General features: G+C 37.1%; 1 protein-coding gene and 1 long non-coding RNA gene across 2 annotated transcripts; both read right to left on the bottom strand.

The window, feature by feature from the left end:
- Window positions 1-4,322: 4,322 nt before the first annotated feature.
- On the bottom strand, window positions 4,323-18,089 carry LOC131324725 (UDP-glycosyltransferase 86A1-like). Its single transcript, XM_058356810.1, has 2 exons — window positions 17,479-18,089; window positions 4,323-5,817 (listed from the first exon to the last, which is right to left on the bottom strand). The coding sequence occupies exons 1-2, from the start codon at window positions 18,002-18,004 to the stop codon at window positions 4,886-4,888; spliced, it is 1,458 nt and encodes a 485-aa protein (XP_058212793.1). The 5' UTR covers window positions 18,005-18,089; the 3' UTR covers window positions 4,323-4,885.
- LOC131324726 (uncharacterized) lies at window positions 6,457-13,340 on the bottom strand. Its single transcript, XR_009199423.1, has 2 exons — window positions 13,226-13,340; window positions 6,457-6,525 (listed from the first exon to the last, which is right to left on the bottom strand). It is a non-coding gene; the product is annotated as an uncharacterized LOC131324726 (long non-coding RNA).
- Window positions 18,090-18,712: the final 623 nt, after the last annotated feature.

Raw genomic sequence — 18,712 nt, 5'->3', positions numbered from 1 at the left:
ACAAGATCTTAACTTGTACAGTTGGTCATAAATGTAGCATAAGTTAGCTTTTGTGTGAACCCAAGCCAGGGTGCGTACATACCTCCTTGATGAGTTTAACTTTCTTGGAAAGCCCACACTTTGAATATTTACATTTGCACATCGCAATTACGTAATCGCAGATTCGCATATGGTATCAAGTTGAGTATTTTGAAATTTGTTTGAAGTACCAAACTCTTTTAGACTTTGATGTCAATGTTATGTTTCTCACTATCACTATCACTACACTTGGAATGAAGGGGACTAATCAGACTGTAATGTCTGAATGAGATATAAACTTTTGGATATTAAAATCCAAATGAGGTAATAAATTTTAGATATTAAAATCAGAATGAGGCGATAAATTTTGGATATTAAAAATTCAGAATGAGTTAACAATTCAACTTTTATAATATTTGAATAGCGGCCAATAGGAAATTAAAATCCGAATGAGGCAATCAATTTCAGATATGAAAATCTGAATAGGTGCCAAACAACTATCTGAAATTGTGGAAAATAATCGGACTCTAATGTTCTATTAAATTTGAAATACACGAAATAGCAGTACGTACTATGGGTTTCTCAAGAAAAATTCAAACAAAAATCAAACGGAAAAAAAAATCTCGTAATAACAAGATTCAAAATTTTATAAATGTTCAACTTCAAAATCGTTGGTGATGCCGGCGTGTTGTGCTTTCTTCTCACATATCTTTCGCCTCAAAGTTATGCTGCTGTTGTGGTGTGGTGGGAGTGGTGTTGTGGTGGTGACCGGAGAGAAGAAGAGACGAGGGAAGAGAGACAGAGAAACGGGGTTGGTTTGGTGTGATGGGAGTGGTGACTGGTAAGAGGAGGGTTGTTTCAGTGTGGTGGGTGGTGGCGGTAATGGTGGGTACCAGTGGTGGCGCTGTGGGGAGGAACGAAGGAGAGAAACCTAGGTCTGAGAAAAAAAGAGAAAAAACGGACGGGGGAGAAAGAGAGGTGTGTTGGGATATTTGAGATTGTTGGGTTGTATGTATAAGGGCAAAATGGGGAGTTCAGGGAATTTTTTTTGGTTGGAAGTAGCAAATCCTTATAATGTGGTGGTTTGTAGGTAGCAATCGGCTGCTGGTAGTAGAAAGCGGGCTGCGAATAGCACCGCCCATTTAAAAATGTTTGAATCGCATTAATTTTCGGTTTTAAACACCTAGTTACTTGGCTCTCCATTGTGGAGACCAGGGTTCAAGTCCTATTGTGGACGGTTTGTGGGTTCAGTGTTATGGATAGCATCTAAACCCCATATAGACTAACTCATTAACTTCCTTTACTAATTCCCTCTAATGTATACAATATTTGCAAAAATAAAAAACCCACTTTAGTTATTTCGTGAGAAAAAAAACCGTGAAATCGTGAATTTAATCCAAAAACACCTTAGGTTTGGTTTGGTTTTTGAGTGGTGTAAGTTAGGGGTGCACATGGTCCAGATTGATACGATTTTCTAGAAAATCAGTAACCAGACCATTTTAGACAGTTCTAGAAAATTAAGAATCAAAACCTAACCAATATATGCGTGGAACCTAACCAGAACCAAATCGAAAGATCGGTCTGATTTTGGTTCTGTTCTGATTCTATCCAATTAGCATCCAAGCACTTATTCATATGAGCTCATAAAATTAAAAAATTTTAAAGTACCAAAAACTCATCGGTGAAATAAAAATAGAAATTTTATTAAGAACTTTCCTAACAAATAAGATTTATTCTCTAAATAAATTAACTTTAGCAAGGAAAAGATTAACCTACCAAATTTAAATACATATTTAATTACACAGACATATAGGTATTTATATGTATACTAGTGTTTACCCGTACCTACGGCACTACCCACCATTTGATGGCATTTTTGTAATATATTTGTAAGAGTGTGGGTGTTTTCTTAAGGGAGTTGGAGAGCACATACCAACAAGGTAGACTAGTATTTGCCTGTGTCTACGGTATTACCACCATTTGATGGCATTTTTGTAATATATTTATAAGAGTGTGGGTGTTTTCTTAAGGGAGTTGGAGAGCACACACCAGTCCGTGGATCAAATAAATCTCAGTCTTTTTTTAAACTTGTGTTTGTGTGGTCCTCACACCCTTATATTTTATTTATATGTATATTGGAGCGGTTCTGGAGACCCTTAAAAAAACCTCTAAACACCCCCCCCCCCCCCCCCCCCCCCCAAGTTTCCGATTGAATTTTGATGATCCGAGCCGCTCAATGTAATCAAAACGTGATTTCAAAGATGTTCGCTAGAAATCAGCAAAAAAATGACTGAGAAAGACTTCATCCGAACAGTTTTTTATTAAACGGTTCAATAAAAAATTGCTCAAATCAAGCCCTTTCCGGTTATTTTTTTTGCCAATTTCTCGCGGGCACCTTTAAAATCACGTTCTGAACACATTGAGCGGCTCGGATCATCAAAATTTGATCGGAAACTATGAGATTAAGATTTTGAGGGTTTTTTTAGAGATTTTTTTAAGGGTCCCCGGAACTGCCCCGTGTGTATATATATACACGGTTTAGTTTGGTTCTAACCACTGTTTTTTAATTGGAAACCAGTAACCAAACCAAAATTAATGATTTTTATTTTTTTGAACCATAACCTAACTCATTAACCGCAGAACCGGACCAAATAGGACAGTTCGGTCAGGATTGGACCGGTTTTACGGTTCGAACGATTTTTTTGAGCACCCCTAGTGTAAGTTGGTCCCAATTTCCAAAAATTACAATCCATCTTCAATGATATGGTTTGTGAATTTATGCTACTGGTTCTGATTCTAATTCGATCTGAATCGTCTATATATATCTTTATAATATAGATACACCAAATAGAAACATAGGTTAAGCCCTATAGTCAATTAATTTTCCAATTTACATTATTTTTTTAAAGCAATACTTCACACCTATCACATAACACACTATTCATAATTCTGTTCTCTAACTTACCAACACAAAAGTCATTGAGTCTCATAGTTTTAACCAAAATTTGGGTTGATTTCAAAGTGGGAGTGGATCCACTTTTACTTCTCATCTCGCCACAACACCAATACATGCAGCATCTGTTCCCAATATACGTGCACATAGCATTTTTGGGAAGTGGACCCACTTTTACTTGTCACCTCGCCACAACAACAATACGTGCAGAATTCGTTCCCAATGTACATGCACATAGCATTTTTGTTTATTCTATAAACACTAATAGAATTGACTTTAACCTATTAGTTTTGGTTTATCTTGTCTCTTCAATTTTCAGAAATTTAATTACTCACTCCGTTCCAAAATAAGTGGTCTTTTTGGGATTCCGTGCCATTTTAAAATACTTATATCTTTCGATTTATGAAGTTTTATGTGATTTTGAAAACTTTGTTTAATAAAACTAATTAAAATCTATCAAATAAGATCTATATTGCATATTTTTTAACACTCATATTGAAAGATATAAGCAATTGAAAATGACACGTTTTTTCAAAAAGGTCGCTCATTTTAGAACGGAGGGAGTAATAATTTGCGAGGATATCTCGAAATTTCAAGCAAACTGAAACCGAATCGTATTTTACTGATTTGGATTGGTTTCGTTCAGTGAATAATTTTATGGATTGATTTGATTTTCCAAATTCTCAATTTGTAGGTATTAGTTTGATTCTTAGTTTATTTTATATATAAAACCGAACCTATCTGATCCATGTTCACTCCTAATTACCATAGATTTCAAAAGCACTTGACTTGCTGTAGTGGATAATGGATATGCTATGTAAAAACGGTCCAGCATTTCGATTTGTGATTTATACGGTTCAAAGCGGCTCTGCATTGCAAACGGCTTTGGAAGGTTGATTAGACTGGAGCTTATGCCAGTCAACGGGCCACCGGGTCCAATTGGCCGGGCCGAACCAGGTTTCAAAACATTGCTTATTTATAAGAATGAGCAATAAAGTGTAAGCCAAAAAAATTTGAACAACTTTATTCATTGCTGTCTGTTTAGAAAAAAAAAATTGAGAATTATTTGGTGTATCACTTATGAATTCTTCCGCCAACAAACAAATGACCTATAAAAATCATAAAAATAATACAGAAATTGTGTATAGAATGTAGTGGCTCAATGTTGTTTCAATTTGAAACAAAATCATCAACGAAGATTACTTTGATATAAAAAAAAAAAAAACGACATTTACAACAAGTCCTAAAAAGTTTTTGTTTTCTTTTTGAGAAATTTTTTAAAGAGCGTTCACAACTACCATTATTCCATACCATGTACAAATGCTCGACTTCAACGGAAAACAACAAACTATTCAAATCAAATAGTGGATTTACTTGCAATATTACCAAGGGATATCGAGCATCGAATAAAAGATTGGACAGAACAAAAGGACAAATGAGTGTTCAAACTTCAAATAGAAGAGGGATAAAATTTAAAAGGCCAACATATTCGGCCCTACTTGGGCCTATCTACTAGCTCATATGAATCATGATATTATTGAACAAAGACAAGGAATTTGGACATAGCAATTATCGTTCGACCACGTATTATGTCCCCGGAAAGTCTACGGTTTCCGACCCAAAATCCCGATCAAAATCCTGACGCCCTGCCGGGCACACTCTGGAGGGAATAAACGGCATTCGACGTGTGTAGATGATCCAAACAATCCATTTTTGTGTCTGGATCGGCCAAAAATGGAGTGTTTGGATCGACCACCTACACATGTCAGATGCCGTTGATTCCCGCGATGCCCACTTGGTTTTTTTTTTAGAATTTTTGGACGGCTCGGATCGGCTGTCCGGTGACTAGAGTGGGTCCAACGGAGCGTCGGGATTCCGATCGGGATTTCTCCGTCGAGAACTGTAGCACCACTGTTATGTCCCAATGGCAATCCCACTCCTTTTCCTTATTTTGACCTTCACTTCATTTACAAATTGCTTAAAATTTCTTTCGGACGAACCATTTCCATTGGTTGCCACTGCATCCTCCAATGTCTTTCTTATTTTCTTCATCCCATTTCGTAGCTTGTCTGATGTTTCTCCACTCATCAGACGGTTGATATTATCTGCAACTTTCTCCCTCGTAATTGGCCTTTCATCGCATAAGTTGAGTCCGACCTTCCAATCATCGACCACCAATTTCCGGTTGGTGAATTGATCGGTCAAAAGGGGGAAACAGAGCATAGGAACACTACACCACACGCTTTCAAATATCGAATTCCACCCACAGTGCGTCAAGAACCCTCCGACCGCAGGATGAGATATCACCTCAACCTGACAACACCACGGCACAATCACCCCTCGCTCCTTGATATCTTCCTTGAATCCAGCGGGCAAGAAGTCCGTATCGTCAGAGCTCACAATATCGGGCCGAAGCACCCAAACAAAACTCACCCCACTAAGCAAAAGCCCATGGGATATCTCCACAATGTCGTGCTTACTAGTGTGGGCATAGCTACCGAACGATACGTACAAAACCGACCCGTGAGGCCTGGGATCGAGCCATTGGGTGCAGTCCGACTCGGGCCATAGGTTCGTCGCCACGGGGCTCTTGGTAAACCCGGTCGGGAAAACGGGCCCGATTGCATAAGTGGGCTGCTTCCGATGCAGGGCTGAGATTGTTTCTGGCTCCAGCTCTTGCACTGTGTTGCAGATGATTATATCTGCCTTCTTAACGTCCGCGAATGCCTTGTAGATTATCCGGTGTACCACGGTCCATATATCGGCAGCTTGGAGATACGACATCAGATCCGTTGGTTTGATGGGCCCTACGCCCGGTATGTATTCTATGCTGTCTTTACGATTATCTGGTTAAATAAGAATCTAATTAGCGAATCACAAGTGTGATTAAACACATCTCTGAAGATAAATCTCAACAGAAAAAAAAAAAAAAATCAAAAGAACACATCTGAACATGCATGTTTTTTTTTTTTTGTAATGCAGAGTGTCTCGGGCCATCTTGCGCGCACCTCAAACTTTTCCCGACAGTCCTTCCCACAACCGTTTCACACGCGCAGGGAGATGAGGTGGCTCTAAGAATTGCTGGCAAAAATAATTGAACTTGAGACTGACCTGAGGAGGGAGCAAACCCATAAGTCTCAAGCGCCAATTACTTGGCCAATTGGGTGTGAACTTGCATGCTTTTGGGCTTTATCTAGAGTAATTCTCCATCCAACGCTTTTGGAATGCATGTAGTGTATTTCTAACAAATTATGCAGTGATTGATTTTGCAGGTGGAATATTTTTTGATCGGTAAAGAAAAAACTTTATTATTAGAAAAAAGATAACAAAAAATACTCCAAAAATCGGGAAAAATAGGAAAAGAAAGTATAAAGAGACTGTCAAAGAGACCTGAGACCAAACTCTTCTACTGTTGCTACTCACAAAACTTGACATGCACCTCAGCATCCTTTTTTTATTTTAATTTTTTTTTTTGGGTGGGGGTGGGGGAAATATAAAACCAGAAGTTGACAAGAAAAAAACTGAACGATTTTTCAGGTGGAATATTACAATTACTCTTTGTTAAGTTATTGGTTACTCGGAGAGATTTTTGGATGGAGATGAGGTTTCTTTACTCTCTTCTATTGGAGATGTACCTTGGATTCAATTAGGTGACTTCAATGTTGTTCGGAGGCTGTCTAAAAGATTAGTGGGCTTTGATAGAGGTGCTGCTAATAAGTTAAATGATTGCCTTGATAGCATTAATTGAAATGGATGATATGGCTTTTAAAGGCATGTGGTTTACTTGGTCTAATAAGAGGGGGGCCTTGGAGATATAAAGAGCAAGTTAGATATTTTTTTTGACACGATAACGGGAATTCTCATTAGAAACAAATCAACCATTTACATTTTTTTCCAGCAAAAAAACCACCTCGGGTGGAATACAACCTGAGTAATTAACAAGATTTTTCTTAAGGCATAAATCAGCAAGACTTAGATAGAGTCCTTATTAATCCTACATGGTTGGACAAATTCCCAGAATCAGAAACAACCGTTTTACCTCTGGGAATTTCTGACCACTGCTTCATTTTGGTGGATGTCTTGCCAGAGATCCCCAGGAAGATTCCTTTCAAATTTTCCAGTTTTTGGATGAGACATGATCAATTTAAGGCTGAGGTCCAAAAGTCTTGGGGCACACCTTTAAATGGTTCATGTCATTCTCGTTTGTACGGGAAACTTGCGAGATTAAAACCAATTCTGAGGGCTTTTAACAAAAAGTTTTACTCACAAATTGGGGACAGAGTTCATCAAGCTAGACAAGAGTTAGCTAGCTTTAGTTCAAGAGTAGTGTCTTCAAAAACAGAAATCTAGGGTTCAATGGCTTGCCTTAGGGGACCAAAACACTCGGTTTTTTCACCAAAAACTAAAGTCTCATTGACCAAGAAGCAAAATTTTAAGTTTGACTGATGGTTCGGGTACAAGATTGACAGATCCTGAAGCTATCAAGGGTGATTCTTGGTTATTACATGGGTTTACTTGGAACACCTTTTGTTCAGAAGGTTGACGCCTCCCATGTGGTCAGTCTTGTTGTCACTCAGAGACTTCCCAGGGAGTTAAAGAGAGAGTCTCTCCAAGCTTGTTTCTCGCACGGAAATCAAAGAAGCTATGTGGTCCATCAAAGGGGATAAAGCCCCTGGTCTAGATGGGTTCAACTTTGATTTCTTTCACAAGAATTGGGACATCGTGGGTGAAGATGTGATTCGAGCCATCCAATTGTTTTTTCAAAGTGGGATAATGCCAAGACAATGGAATTGTACTGCTCTGACTCTGGTTCCTAAGATCGATCCAATCCCCTAGTTCTATCAAAGATTATGGGCCCATTGCTTATTGCAATGTGGTCTACAAATGTGTGACTAAAATCCTTGCTAACAGGATGTAGCCTCTACTCCTTGCTGTTATTAGCCTCAATCAATCTGCTTTTGTAAAAGGAAGATCAATCGTGGACAATATTTTGCTTATGTAGGAGATTGTCAAGAAGTATCATAGAGAATGTGGCAGCCCTAGATGTGCTATTAAGATGGACTTAATGAAGGCCTATGACTCAGTAGATTAGGATTTTCTGCTAAACATCATGAGGACTATGGACTATGGATACAGGTTTGCATTACCTCTCCCATGTTTTCAGTAGTGATAAATGGGGAATTGGAGGGGTTTTCTCCTGGAAAGAGAGGATTACAGCAAGGTGATCCACTGTCTCCCTATCTTTTCCTACTCGTTATGGAAGGATTCACTGCCCTCTTTCAGTATAAGATTGGTCATTGCCTTGATTTTGTGTTTCATCCAAGATGCAGAGCTTTAAACATCAACCATCTAATGTTTGCTGATGATCTCTTTGTTCTTTGTGGGGTGCAAGCTAAAACATTTCAATCAATTGGTGGCAGATATGTTGACTGATTTCCATTTATTCTCTGGTCTTGGCTCTAACTTGCAGAAAAGTACCATTTTTTTCTCAGGAGTCGATGAGGTAATCAAAGCTTATCTTAGTACTATATTAGCTATCCCTATGGGAACTTTACCTGTGAAGTATTTAGGGGTCACTCTTATTTCTACTACTCTCAAAGCTGATGATTGTGCTCAGTTGAAAGAGAAGATCCTTAGTAGAATCCAGTCTTGGTCGAATAAAACCTTGTCTTATGGAGGCAAGGCCCAATTGGTACAGTATGTTCTTTTCAGCATCCAAGTCTATTGGTCTTCAATTTTTATTTTTCCTCAAAAAGTGCTGGGTGACATTGAGAGAATGTTGAGATCCTTTCTTTGGTCTGGTCTTGAACTTAAAACGTCTGGTGCTAAGGTGGCATGGCAGTTTGTGTGTGCCCCCAAAGAGGAGGGAGGTTTAGGATTCAAACTTCTTAAAGACTGGAATAGAGCTTCAATGTTAAGACACTTATGGGCCCTGTGTTTAAAGTGTGATACGTTAGGGATAAAATGGATTCACACCTACATTATTAAAGATCAAAGCTTGTGGAGAAATAAAATTCCTAATGAGGCTTCTTGGACCATTAGGAAGATTTTTAATCTTAGAGATCTAGCTCAACCGTGGATTAAATACGTGATTGGTGATGGATCCTCTACTTTTCTTTGGATTGATAATTGGCATGCTTTAGGCCCTTTATGCCAGAAATTGGGTGATGCTGTAGCAGTCGACAGAGGGAGATCTTTGCTTAGTTACCAAAGTGTCTACCATTATACATCAAGGTACACTACAAGAAAAAACACTTTTGCCGACTAAAATAATAGTCGCCAAAAGGCTGTTTTTAGTCGCCAAAACCTTTCCACGACTAAATTTTTGGTCGCCACTTTGGTCGGTGACACTTGGTCTGGGAAAGTTTTTGCCGACCAAAATTTTTTGTCGCCGAAGATTGTTTTTCCCGACAAAATACTTTTGTCGCGAAAGGTATTTGCGACTAAGTTTAGTCGCCAAATCTAATTAATTCAAACCTTTTCGGAAAATCATAATTACATATGGCGACCAAACTTTTGGTCGCCGAATACAACTTTCCCCGACTAAAACGTTTTTGGTCGCCGAATACAACTTTCCCCGACTAAAACACTTTTGTCGCCAAATGTCATGCCAAATAAATAATATTTAAAAAAATTTGGGTGCCACATGGCCCCATCTTTGTACCGCCACGTGGATCAACCTGGATCCTCCACGTGGCGCGTGTGGAATAATCCAACCACATGCCTTTGCCAAGAATCGAACCACCGACCTCCTTTACCTTATAAGGGTGCACAACCACTGGGCTACACACTTAACTTGTGCTATATTCATGAAGATAATATATTTATTACATAAGAAAATAAAATACAATATATAAAACAATATTTATATATAATAATACATTTATTTATAATTTACCCTAAAATAGTGATAATTAATTTTTAACTTTATGCTCTCATATTAGAGCCATATGAACAAATGAAAAATGTAAGTTAATCATAAAAGCCATAGAGACAAATATTTATTATGACCCTTTAGCATAAAATGATCTGAAATCCTCTTCGTATATTTTTTATTACTGATATAACTGTTTTTTTTATTAAAATTCAAAAATTCCTAAGAACCTAATCTAAATTGATAGTCCACTATCGCAAAATCCCAACTAAAATCCTTTCTTCTACCAAAAAGGACTCTCTAAAACACTACCCTTGAGTCTTCGACATCTAAAAAAAAACTCTAACTTCTAAAAAAAAATTATCCTCATCTCACTCCGTTTCTTTATCACATTGAAGCTACCTCCTCCTCCTCCTTCTTCTTCTTCTTCTTTTTTATAATTTTGTTACATGCCTAAGGTCATAATAGTCGAACATGTCCCATTTCAAATGAGTTTAACGTAACTTTTTTTCCTGTCTTTGCTTTTTTTTAAAACGCTTCATGGACCTTTGGTTATGTCTTGCTAATAGACCTGAAAAGCGTAAATTGAGTTAGTGTCTAATTTTTTTAGTTCCTTAGTAGCGTAGGAGGGTTTTTTTTTCATTGGAGTTAAAAATGGAGAAACCATGGCCAGATAGAGATTTGAAAAGTTCTTCGTAATTTATTTTTTTTCATAGTGGGGTTTTTATGATGAGAATTTGTGCAATGTACCAATGGGCATCTTAGAAAAACTAAATGACCCACAAACGGCATGTTATTTTCATTTGCTCAGATACATTTTGTAGATGCACGCTATTTGATTAAATGATGAACGCGGATCTCCTCCTACCCAGTAGGAGGACTTCCTCCAACCTCAGACTCACGACAACCTTTCCATTTGCTCAGATACATTTTGTAGATGCACGCTATTTGATTAAATGATGAACGCGTATCTCCTCCTACCCAGTAGGAGGACTTCCTCCAACCTCAGACTCACGACAACCTTTCATCGGCCTAAGCTCCTTTCTCCTTAATCTGCCTAACCTCTACCGAATAGAAATTAGCCCAACCCATATTCCACCGTAGGGAAATTAATCCTTTTCACCATTAACTCCAACAATTCAATGTCCTTTTTTTCTCATCTAGGAATTAGTTATAAGGCTAGATAATCTTTTTTTGTCTGAAAATATAATAGAGAAAAATCCAAAAAAACCAATAAAAAACACGAAACAACACATATCCAACAGATGAACGCCAATGGAAAACCTTAAAAAAGAAAAAATTGGAATAGCTAATTTGGACGTTCAATCAAATTCAAAAGAGTCCAGAGCAAAAATGTCATTGCCGTTTGAATTCCAACAATGTCATGCCGCAATTGAAAAATATTTTCATCGGGGTAGATGGGAAAAATGATATCGGTAACTCATTTTATAGTGGCTAGAAGTTGGACTATGTACTCCCTCCGTCCCAAATTATTTGTCCGGTCCGCAAAACGGGGTGTTAAAAATAATACAATTTTTGCAAGAAAAAATCAAAAGTTTTTTAACAACTTACTAGATATCAATGAGTATTTTTAATTTGTGAAAAAAGTTTGAATTTTTTCTTGAAAAAATTGTATTATTTTTATCAATCCGTTTTGCAGACCGAACAATCATTTTGGGACGGAGTGAGTATGATTCATTGAATGACAAGATTATGCAATTTGATTGATTCTTGTAAAGATTAGCGGAAGAGTTAATTGGATAAATTCTATTAGATTTTTCCTCTTCCTTATTTTAAATGAAGGTTTAAGGTTTTCTCCATTCATATGAGCATTTTTTTTTTTTTTTGGCTTTGCTGAGAATATATGGAAGAGGGGAGAAACTGAATTTTTTTTTAAAAAAAAAAGTGTAAGGAGAAAAGTGAGATTTAATTAAGGAGCTTTTTTTTTTTGTTACTTCGGTAGCATTTAACATTAGATTTAAGGAGTTGCCATTTTTTTTAAAAAAAGTGAGATTTAATTAAGGAGTTAACGGTGAAATATGGGTTAAACTTCAGTTAAGTAGATGGAATAAGTATATAAGTTTATTATAATATAATATATAAATTTTTGGTGACAAAATGACCTTTGGTAGCCAAATGGTAGCCTTTTGCCGACTAAAGATATTTTAGTCGCCAAAGGTTCACACAAACGGCGACAAAATGAATTTAGTCGCCAATTGGTAGCTTTCCCCGACTAATATTTTTGTCGCCTAATGTTTTTCTTTGCCGACTATTGGTTGGTCGCCCATTGTTTGTTTTTGGCGACCAAATGATCGTTGGTAGCCAAATGGTAGCGCTTCGCCGACTAAAAATGTTTTAGTCGCCAAAGGTCTACAAAATCGGCGACAAAATAGAATTTAGTCGCCAAATGTCTACGATCGGCGACCAAAAATATTTTAGTCGCCAAAAGTTGACAATTAGCGACAAAAAATAATTTGGTCGCCGAAAGTTGGTCGCCAAATGTGTTTTTTCTTGTAGTGGTAGTTGGAAATGGCCTAGACCTCGGAGTATGGCCACAAGGGAAATTGTTGCACATACCCCCCCCTATTTTGATCCCAAACATTGCTATTCCTGATTCGGTTAGGTGGATCTTAAGTAAGGATGGCAAGTTTTCTGCCAATTCTGCTTGGCTGGCTTTGAGGGCTGCTTTTCCTAGCGAAAAGTGTTTGGTTTCCCCACCATGTTCCTCGATGGGCCTTCATAGAGTGGATTACTTTTATGGGTCGTCTTTCTACAAAGGACAGGTTGCTTAGCTAGGGAATGGAGATTGATGCTAATTGTGTCCTCTGCCTTGGTGCCATGGAGTCCCATGAACACCTATTTTTTGAGTCTCCATTTTCTAAGGAGGTTTGGAAAATGGTATTAACCAAGAATCAAATTGCATGAACTGTTTTGGGGCTAGCTGAGGAAATTGATTGGGTGTGTTCTCAGATGATTGGTGCCTTTATCTCTAGCAGAATCTACAAACTCTCGTTGGTAGCTTCTATCTACTGGATTTGGCGTGAAAGGTATACCAGAATATACCAAGGTAAAGCTCTTCCTACTCCGCTCTTGGGATCTCACATTATTAATGAAGTTCGGGCATGCCTATGCTCTTGGAGAAGCCTCAAACGGACTGATTGGAACTGTTTGCTGGCTGATATATGGGACTTAAATTCTAGGATTTTTAGTTCCTAGCTAGTTGTCGGTTTGTCTAGTTCTGTTGTTTTTTGTTAGCTGGTGTTTAGGCTTTGGTTCTCGGTTATTTCCTTGTTAAAGCTCTTTGTTGGTAGCCATTTCAGAGTCTGTATTGGAAAACTCTATACATTCTGTTTGTTTGCTCTATAAAGTGGTTAGTTTACCCCCCAAAAAAGTTATTGGGAGCAGAAAATCTCATTTCTGGAGCAACCGTAAACAAGAGTTTACAGCGCTCAATCGTAACCGTTCAAAAGTGTTTTGAACAGTCTGGATGTTAATGGAACTTTTCCGAGGAAGAGTTAAACTTTTCTCCGGAAAAACTTCATTAAAATCCGGAAATAAACTTTTGGACGGTCACGATGAACTGCTGCTTTAAACAAGTTATTTCTGGCTACTCTGGAAATAAATATTTCTCTATTGGGAGATAAGGAATAGCTCACATAGTTTATATTGCGATAACTAAATAGTCAGAAAATACGTATAATGTACTGTAAAAGTTATCACACGGTACTCGAGGAATACACAAGAAGTCAAGAAGTAGTCCTTTTTCTGTTGTGCTAGGTTCCAGTTGTTTGAGCCTGCTCATGCTTGCTTTTATATAAACCTAGCATTCAACCCGTTTGATGCACAGGCAAAATTAATATGCACGGTCGAGATTAACATACATCTACATGATGTGTTAATCATGGACATTCTCCATACAACTAACCCGTTCTAACGTTGTGCCCGTTTGATGCACGGAAACGGAAAAAAACCCAATGTGAATCTACTTTTTTCTATTGCCCCGTGCATCGAATGAACACAACGCTAGAACAGTTTAATCGTATGAAGAATGTCCACGATTAAAACATCAAGTATGTTAATCTCGCCCGTACATATTAGTTTTGCCTGTGTATAGAACGGGTTGAACGCTAGTAGTGTGGATGTGAGAGGGGTTTTTGTTTTATGTTTTGTTTCAGGTTTTTTCTGCTCATAACTGCCCTGTGAGCCGAGCCTTTGAACGTGGAGTGTGTGTGTGTTTTTTTTCATTAGGCCAATGGGTGGGATAGGACATGGGGTTCTTTTCTTTTTTTTCTTTTTTTTTTTTTTTTATAGTTTTGCCTTTCGGTGGGACATGTGTAAAGTGGTGGAATTTTTAAAGTTTAAAAAAAGTCAAAATTTCAGGAAATTAGAAATGGGGGTTTGGAGGTTTGGAGGTTTGTAGGGCTCAAATACATCACTATAGGATATAGATGGGATGGGATGGGATGGGATGATTGGTTGTGAAACTTTCATCGTTTCAAAAGAGTTAGCATCAAATCTATGCATAGAAAGGGTATTGAAAGAAATAAAAGGGAAATAAAAGAATTTGAGTACGTTTCCCGTAAAGTACGTGTACCCCGTGCCGATATATATATTTTTTAAGGCCCGAAGTGAATTTTCTATATTAAACCCCCTATATATTCATGAATTCCTAAAAAAAATGATAAAAGTACAAAAAATAACCAAATAAATCAACAAAGTAATTAAGTAATGTGATAAGTTTTTTTTTTACCCTTTGGGATAAGTTTTTTTAATCAAATGTAAGAGCACATATTTTCTGTAGTTTTGTTGTGGTTGTTAGCTGAAAATTTTCAACCAAATAATTGAGTAATGTGATTTTTCATAATACAACAAAAAGTAAAACAATAAATGAAAGAGGAATGGCCTGAAAAGTGAAAAAATAAATATGGAGTTGCATGAGAGTCGAATCACACACTCCCAATTGCATGACAACATTAAGCGACCACTAAACCAAGTACCTAGTTTATGTGTTTATTTGAAAATATTCTAATATTAATATGTAAATTACATTACAGTAGAGTCTCAATTTTGGGCCAAAATTCAGGGGTTGAAAACGGTGAGATGACTCGAATGGCTAATAGAAAATATTTATCAGGGATATGCATTCATTGTTAAACAATCTTCAAGTTTTATTGTAGCAATTTAAGATAATTGATTTTCACATTTTCTTTTTTAATAACCACACTCCTTTTTTGTCCTTTTGACAAAATTAACCTTTAATTTGTATCCTCTTTCACACTTGGATGGACAACTTTGTAAATTCACACCACAAAAAGACAAAAAAATGGAGTATGGTTATAAATAAAGGGAGTATGAAAATTACTACCCTAATTTAATCGAAAAGTTAAATTCACTTCTTTTGTTGTTGGTAGAAGTTTTGAAAATTTAAAGCTAACCACATCTCTCAAAACATTTCAAACCATAGGGTAGATTTATTATCATGCATATATTTAGAAGGGCTCGGGAAAAGAAAAAAAAAATTTACTTAGAAGGGCGTAATCTTTCAAAAAATGCACCCGAGTCTCAAGAGAGAGAAAATATCAATCATTAAAAATTAGAGAGGATAACATTTCTACAAGTGGATGATACGATTTCAAATTTCAAAAATGCTTTTTACGGGATAATTTTAAATGATCAGTGGTACAACTTCGAAATCCAAAATCAAATACGCTATCAAATAGCTAGGAGCCAATTATAAACAACCAATATCAATCCACAAGCTTTTTAATCATACATACATACATGCAGATTAGCTAGTTTTCAAAATGGCACATAAACCCACAAATCATGGGCCGGGGATGACTTATCCAATAAGAGTGTAATGATTATCTTTTATAATAAAACCCAAATTAGTTAATTAGTCGAAATAGTCGGCCAATTACACGGATTTTCCTAAATGAGATGTTGACAAATCTTTTAGTTAATTAAAGCTGTTGATTTTACCACTCATTTTTTTGTTAAAGCCACTCCCCTGTAAGTGTATTTTTGGCAAATGTATTTTTGGTGTAAAAATACACTTACAGAGGAGTGCCGTTAACAAAAAAGTGAATGGCAAAATCATTTCTCTTAATCATAGAGCGAAACTTTTTGCACTGTGGTTCTTTTGGACAGAAACCCAAGTATATATACATTCTGGACATCGACACTGACTTTTTCAAGTCGTCTAGTATCGTGGTTCATGATCACAAACTTGCTGCAGTTAAAACTCGAATATATTGCTATTTTTTTCAAAAAAAATAACGGGACTTTGTTATTTTATATTCCGCTGTGTTGATTATTATATGATTGGAATCATATTGGGAATGTTGCAGATCTGTATTTTATTATCTTTGAATTTAGTCTCTCTATTTTACTCACTGTTTTTGAATGGTGTGAGGTTCCCATATGTGTTAGTATTTGGCTTTCTTAGTCAAAATGGTGCGTGGTCCCTTACTCCCACCATTGTCTATGCATTATTGTATAGTAATGCATATTGTTTTCAACTTTTTGTGTAGGTGAGTGGATAATGGGGGACACTATTTTTATGGGTTCTACAAAGTTACGATTAGACTAGCTAGGTCACCTTTTGTGTGTGTGTGCGCGCGCACATGGATGAATGCAAATTCTAGTAGATTTGGACAAGGTTATTGTCGGTCTAATGTTGGTTTTTGAGATGTTGAAACAATGCTAGTATAGTTGATTGAAATTTGAACTTTAATTGTTGAGACAATTCTGAAACTTTAAACTTCAGTATTTTTTGTAGGCCATTTTTGTTGAATGGGATTGAAATCCAAAATCAAATACGCTATCAAATAGGAGCCAATTATAAACAACCAATATCGATCCACAAGCTTTTTAATCCTCCATACATGCAGATTAGCTAGTTTTCGAAATGGCATATAAACCCACAAATCATTGACCGGGGATGACTTATCCAATAAGAGTGTAATGATTATCTTTTATAATAAAACCCAAATTAGTAATTAGTCGGAATAGTCGGCCAATTACACGGATTTTCCTAAATGAGATGATGACAAATCTTTTAGTTAATTAAAGCTGTTGATTTTACCACTCATTTTTTTTGTTAACGCCACTCTCCTATAAATGTATTTTTGGTGCAAAAATACACTTATAGGGAAGTGCCGTTAACAAAAAAGTGAGTGGCAAAGTCATTTCTCTTAATTAATTAGACTTTGAAAAAACAAAAACATTTATGCATTTGCTCACAATTGCACACGTAAGAGAGAGTTGTAAAATAGTATCGAGCTAAGCCGGGCAAAAAATAAGTTGTTTAAGCATTTTGTTGTTCTCATATAATTGAGGTGTTTGAGACAACTTAACCCCGTGCTATTTGATTTTGGAGAATCAATCTTACCGTTAAACACATCAATAGTAATTACATCTCGAGACTTATAAAATAATGAAATGTTTGTGCGAATGGTCAAATAGACGGAACCGGTAATCAGTTTCATTTTATATCGCACAAGGGATCGATCACTCGCATGAGAACATCTAAATTCCATTTGATTAGTGTCAACAATCTTTCACAAACTCGATTTTGAGTGGTATAATTCGTTTTAACGGTAAGAAAAAGAAAGAGAGAGAGGTCACGTACCGGAACCACCAAAATGGCCGTTTTCCCTTAGCAAGTCCAAGTGATAATACAAAGTCAACACCAAAGCCGGTTCAGTCCAAAACGAAACATTAACCAACTTATACTTCTCGGCAACCATCGACGGCCAAACGTAGAACGTGTCGGCGACCAAACAAGTCGCCGGAGGATCCGACCGGCGCACTATATCTCCGACCAACTCATCCACGTGGGCTGAAAAAACGTGCAAGACACACTCCATGAACTGATCGTGATTCAATGACCGGTCAAACCCCAGGGGGAGGCCGTCAGTGACCGTGGCATACCGGATGTCGAGGCCAGATTTTCTTGCCCCGGCGAATATGTCGTCGCCGGGGGAGGAGTGGGACTTGGAGATTTGGTGGTGGATTGATTGGGTGTTGATGAAAGTGATGGTGAAGCCCTTTGTTGCTAGCTTGATTGCCAGGTGGACGAAAGGGATTACGTGGCCTTGGAGAGGGTATGGGATCATGATGGCATGAGGGTTTTGGAGGTTGTGGTTATCAGCCATTGTTTGGAGAGAGAGAGAGAGAGAGAGAGAGAGAGGGGACAAACAAATATCTCGGGTGGATGAAGATGGGAGATCAGTTTATCAAAAATATACTCACACAACAATTCAAATACAACAATTTACACAATTTCTCACCCTCACATATATGTAGGCTTCACACATATTACTATGTGTGGGCCCCACATGTATTTGAAATGTTGTGTAAGTTGTTGTGTTTAAATTATTATGTGAATAGCATTGTTATCAATTTATCTTGTGGCCTTGTGGGTTACTATTTCATAGAGGGTGAACGTGGCACGTGCATGACACAATATTTTCTCAATAGTGAGTGCGTAATTTTTTTGGTATCCAGGTCAGTTTATATACACCTTAACTAATCCTCGTGTTAGGACCAATTATACCGTTCACATGTAGAGGGCTCAATTAAAAATTAAAGTAAAACTCTGTATGAATTAATCTTACAAGAGTTAATAACACCTAAAAAAATTTTGAACCTAAGACTTAAAAGAAAAAACAGATTATTAAGCCACAGGCCTTAGAATCAGATTATATTTTATCATATGAAGTGGTATTTATGACTTTAGCGGTTGATAACTCTAAAGAATTGGTCATAACTCATATGCCGAGAGCCAGTCCTGCTGCAGAGACGTGGACCACCGGCCCTCGTTGCCAAGTAACTATGTACCTTCGCCACTTCTAAATAAAAAT

Source organism: Rhododendron vialii, chromosome 4a, assembly GCF_030253575.1.
Source record: "Rhododendron vialii isolate Sample 1 chromosome 4a, ASM3025357v1".
In the NCBI taxonomy this organism is placed as follows: Eukaryota; Viridiplantae; Streptophyta; class Magnoliopsida; order Ericales; family Ericaceae; genus Rhododendron; species Rhododendron vialii.
Note: the sequence above shows the minus strand (reverse complement) of the source record. Positions and strands in the feature narration are given on the sequence as shown.

Bases quoted from the DNA above. Each gene is read 5' to 3' on its own strand.
- LOC131324725 (XM_058356810.1), bottom strand. From the start codon at position 18,004: ATGGCTGATAACCACAACCTCCAAAACCCTCATGCCATCATGATCCCA. The intron at 5,818-17,478 runs GTACGTGACCTC...TTATTTAACCAG, and splicing joins CGGCCATTTTGGTGGTTCCG to ATAATCGTAAAGACAGCATA.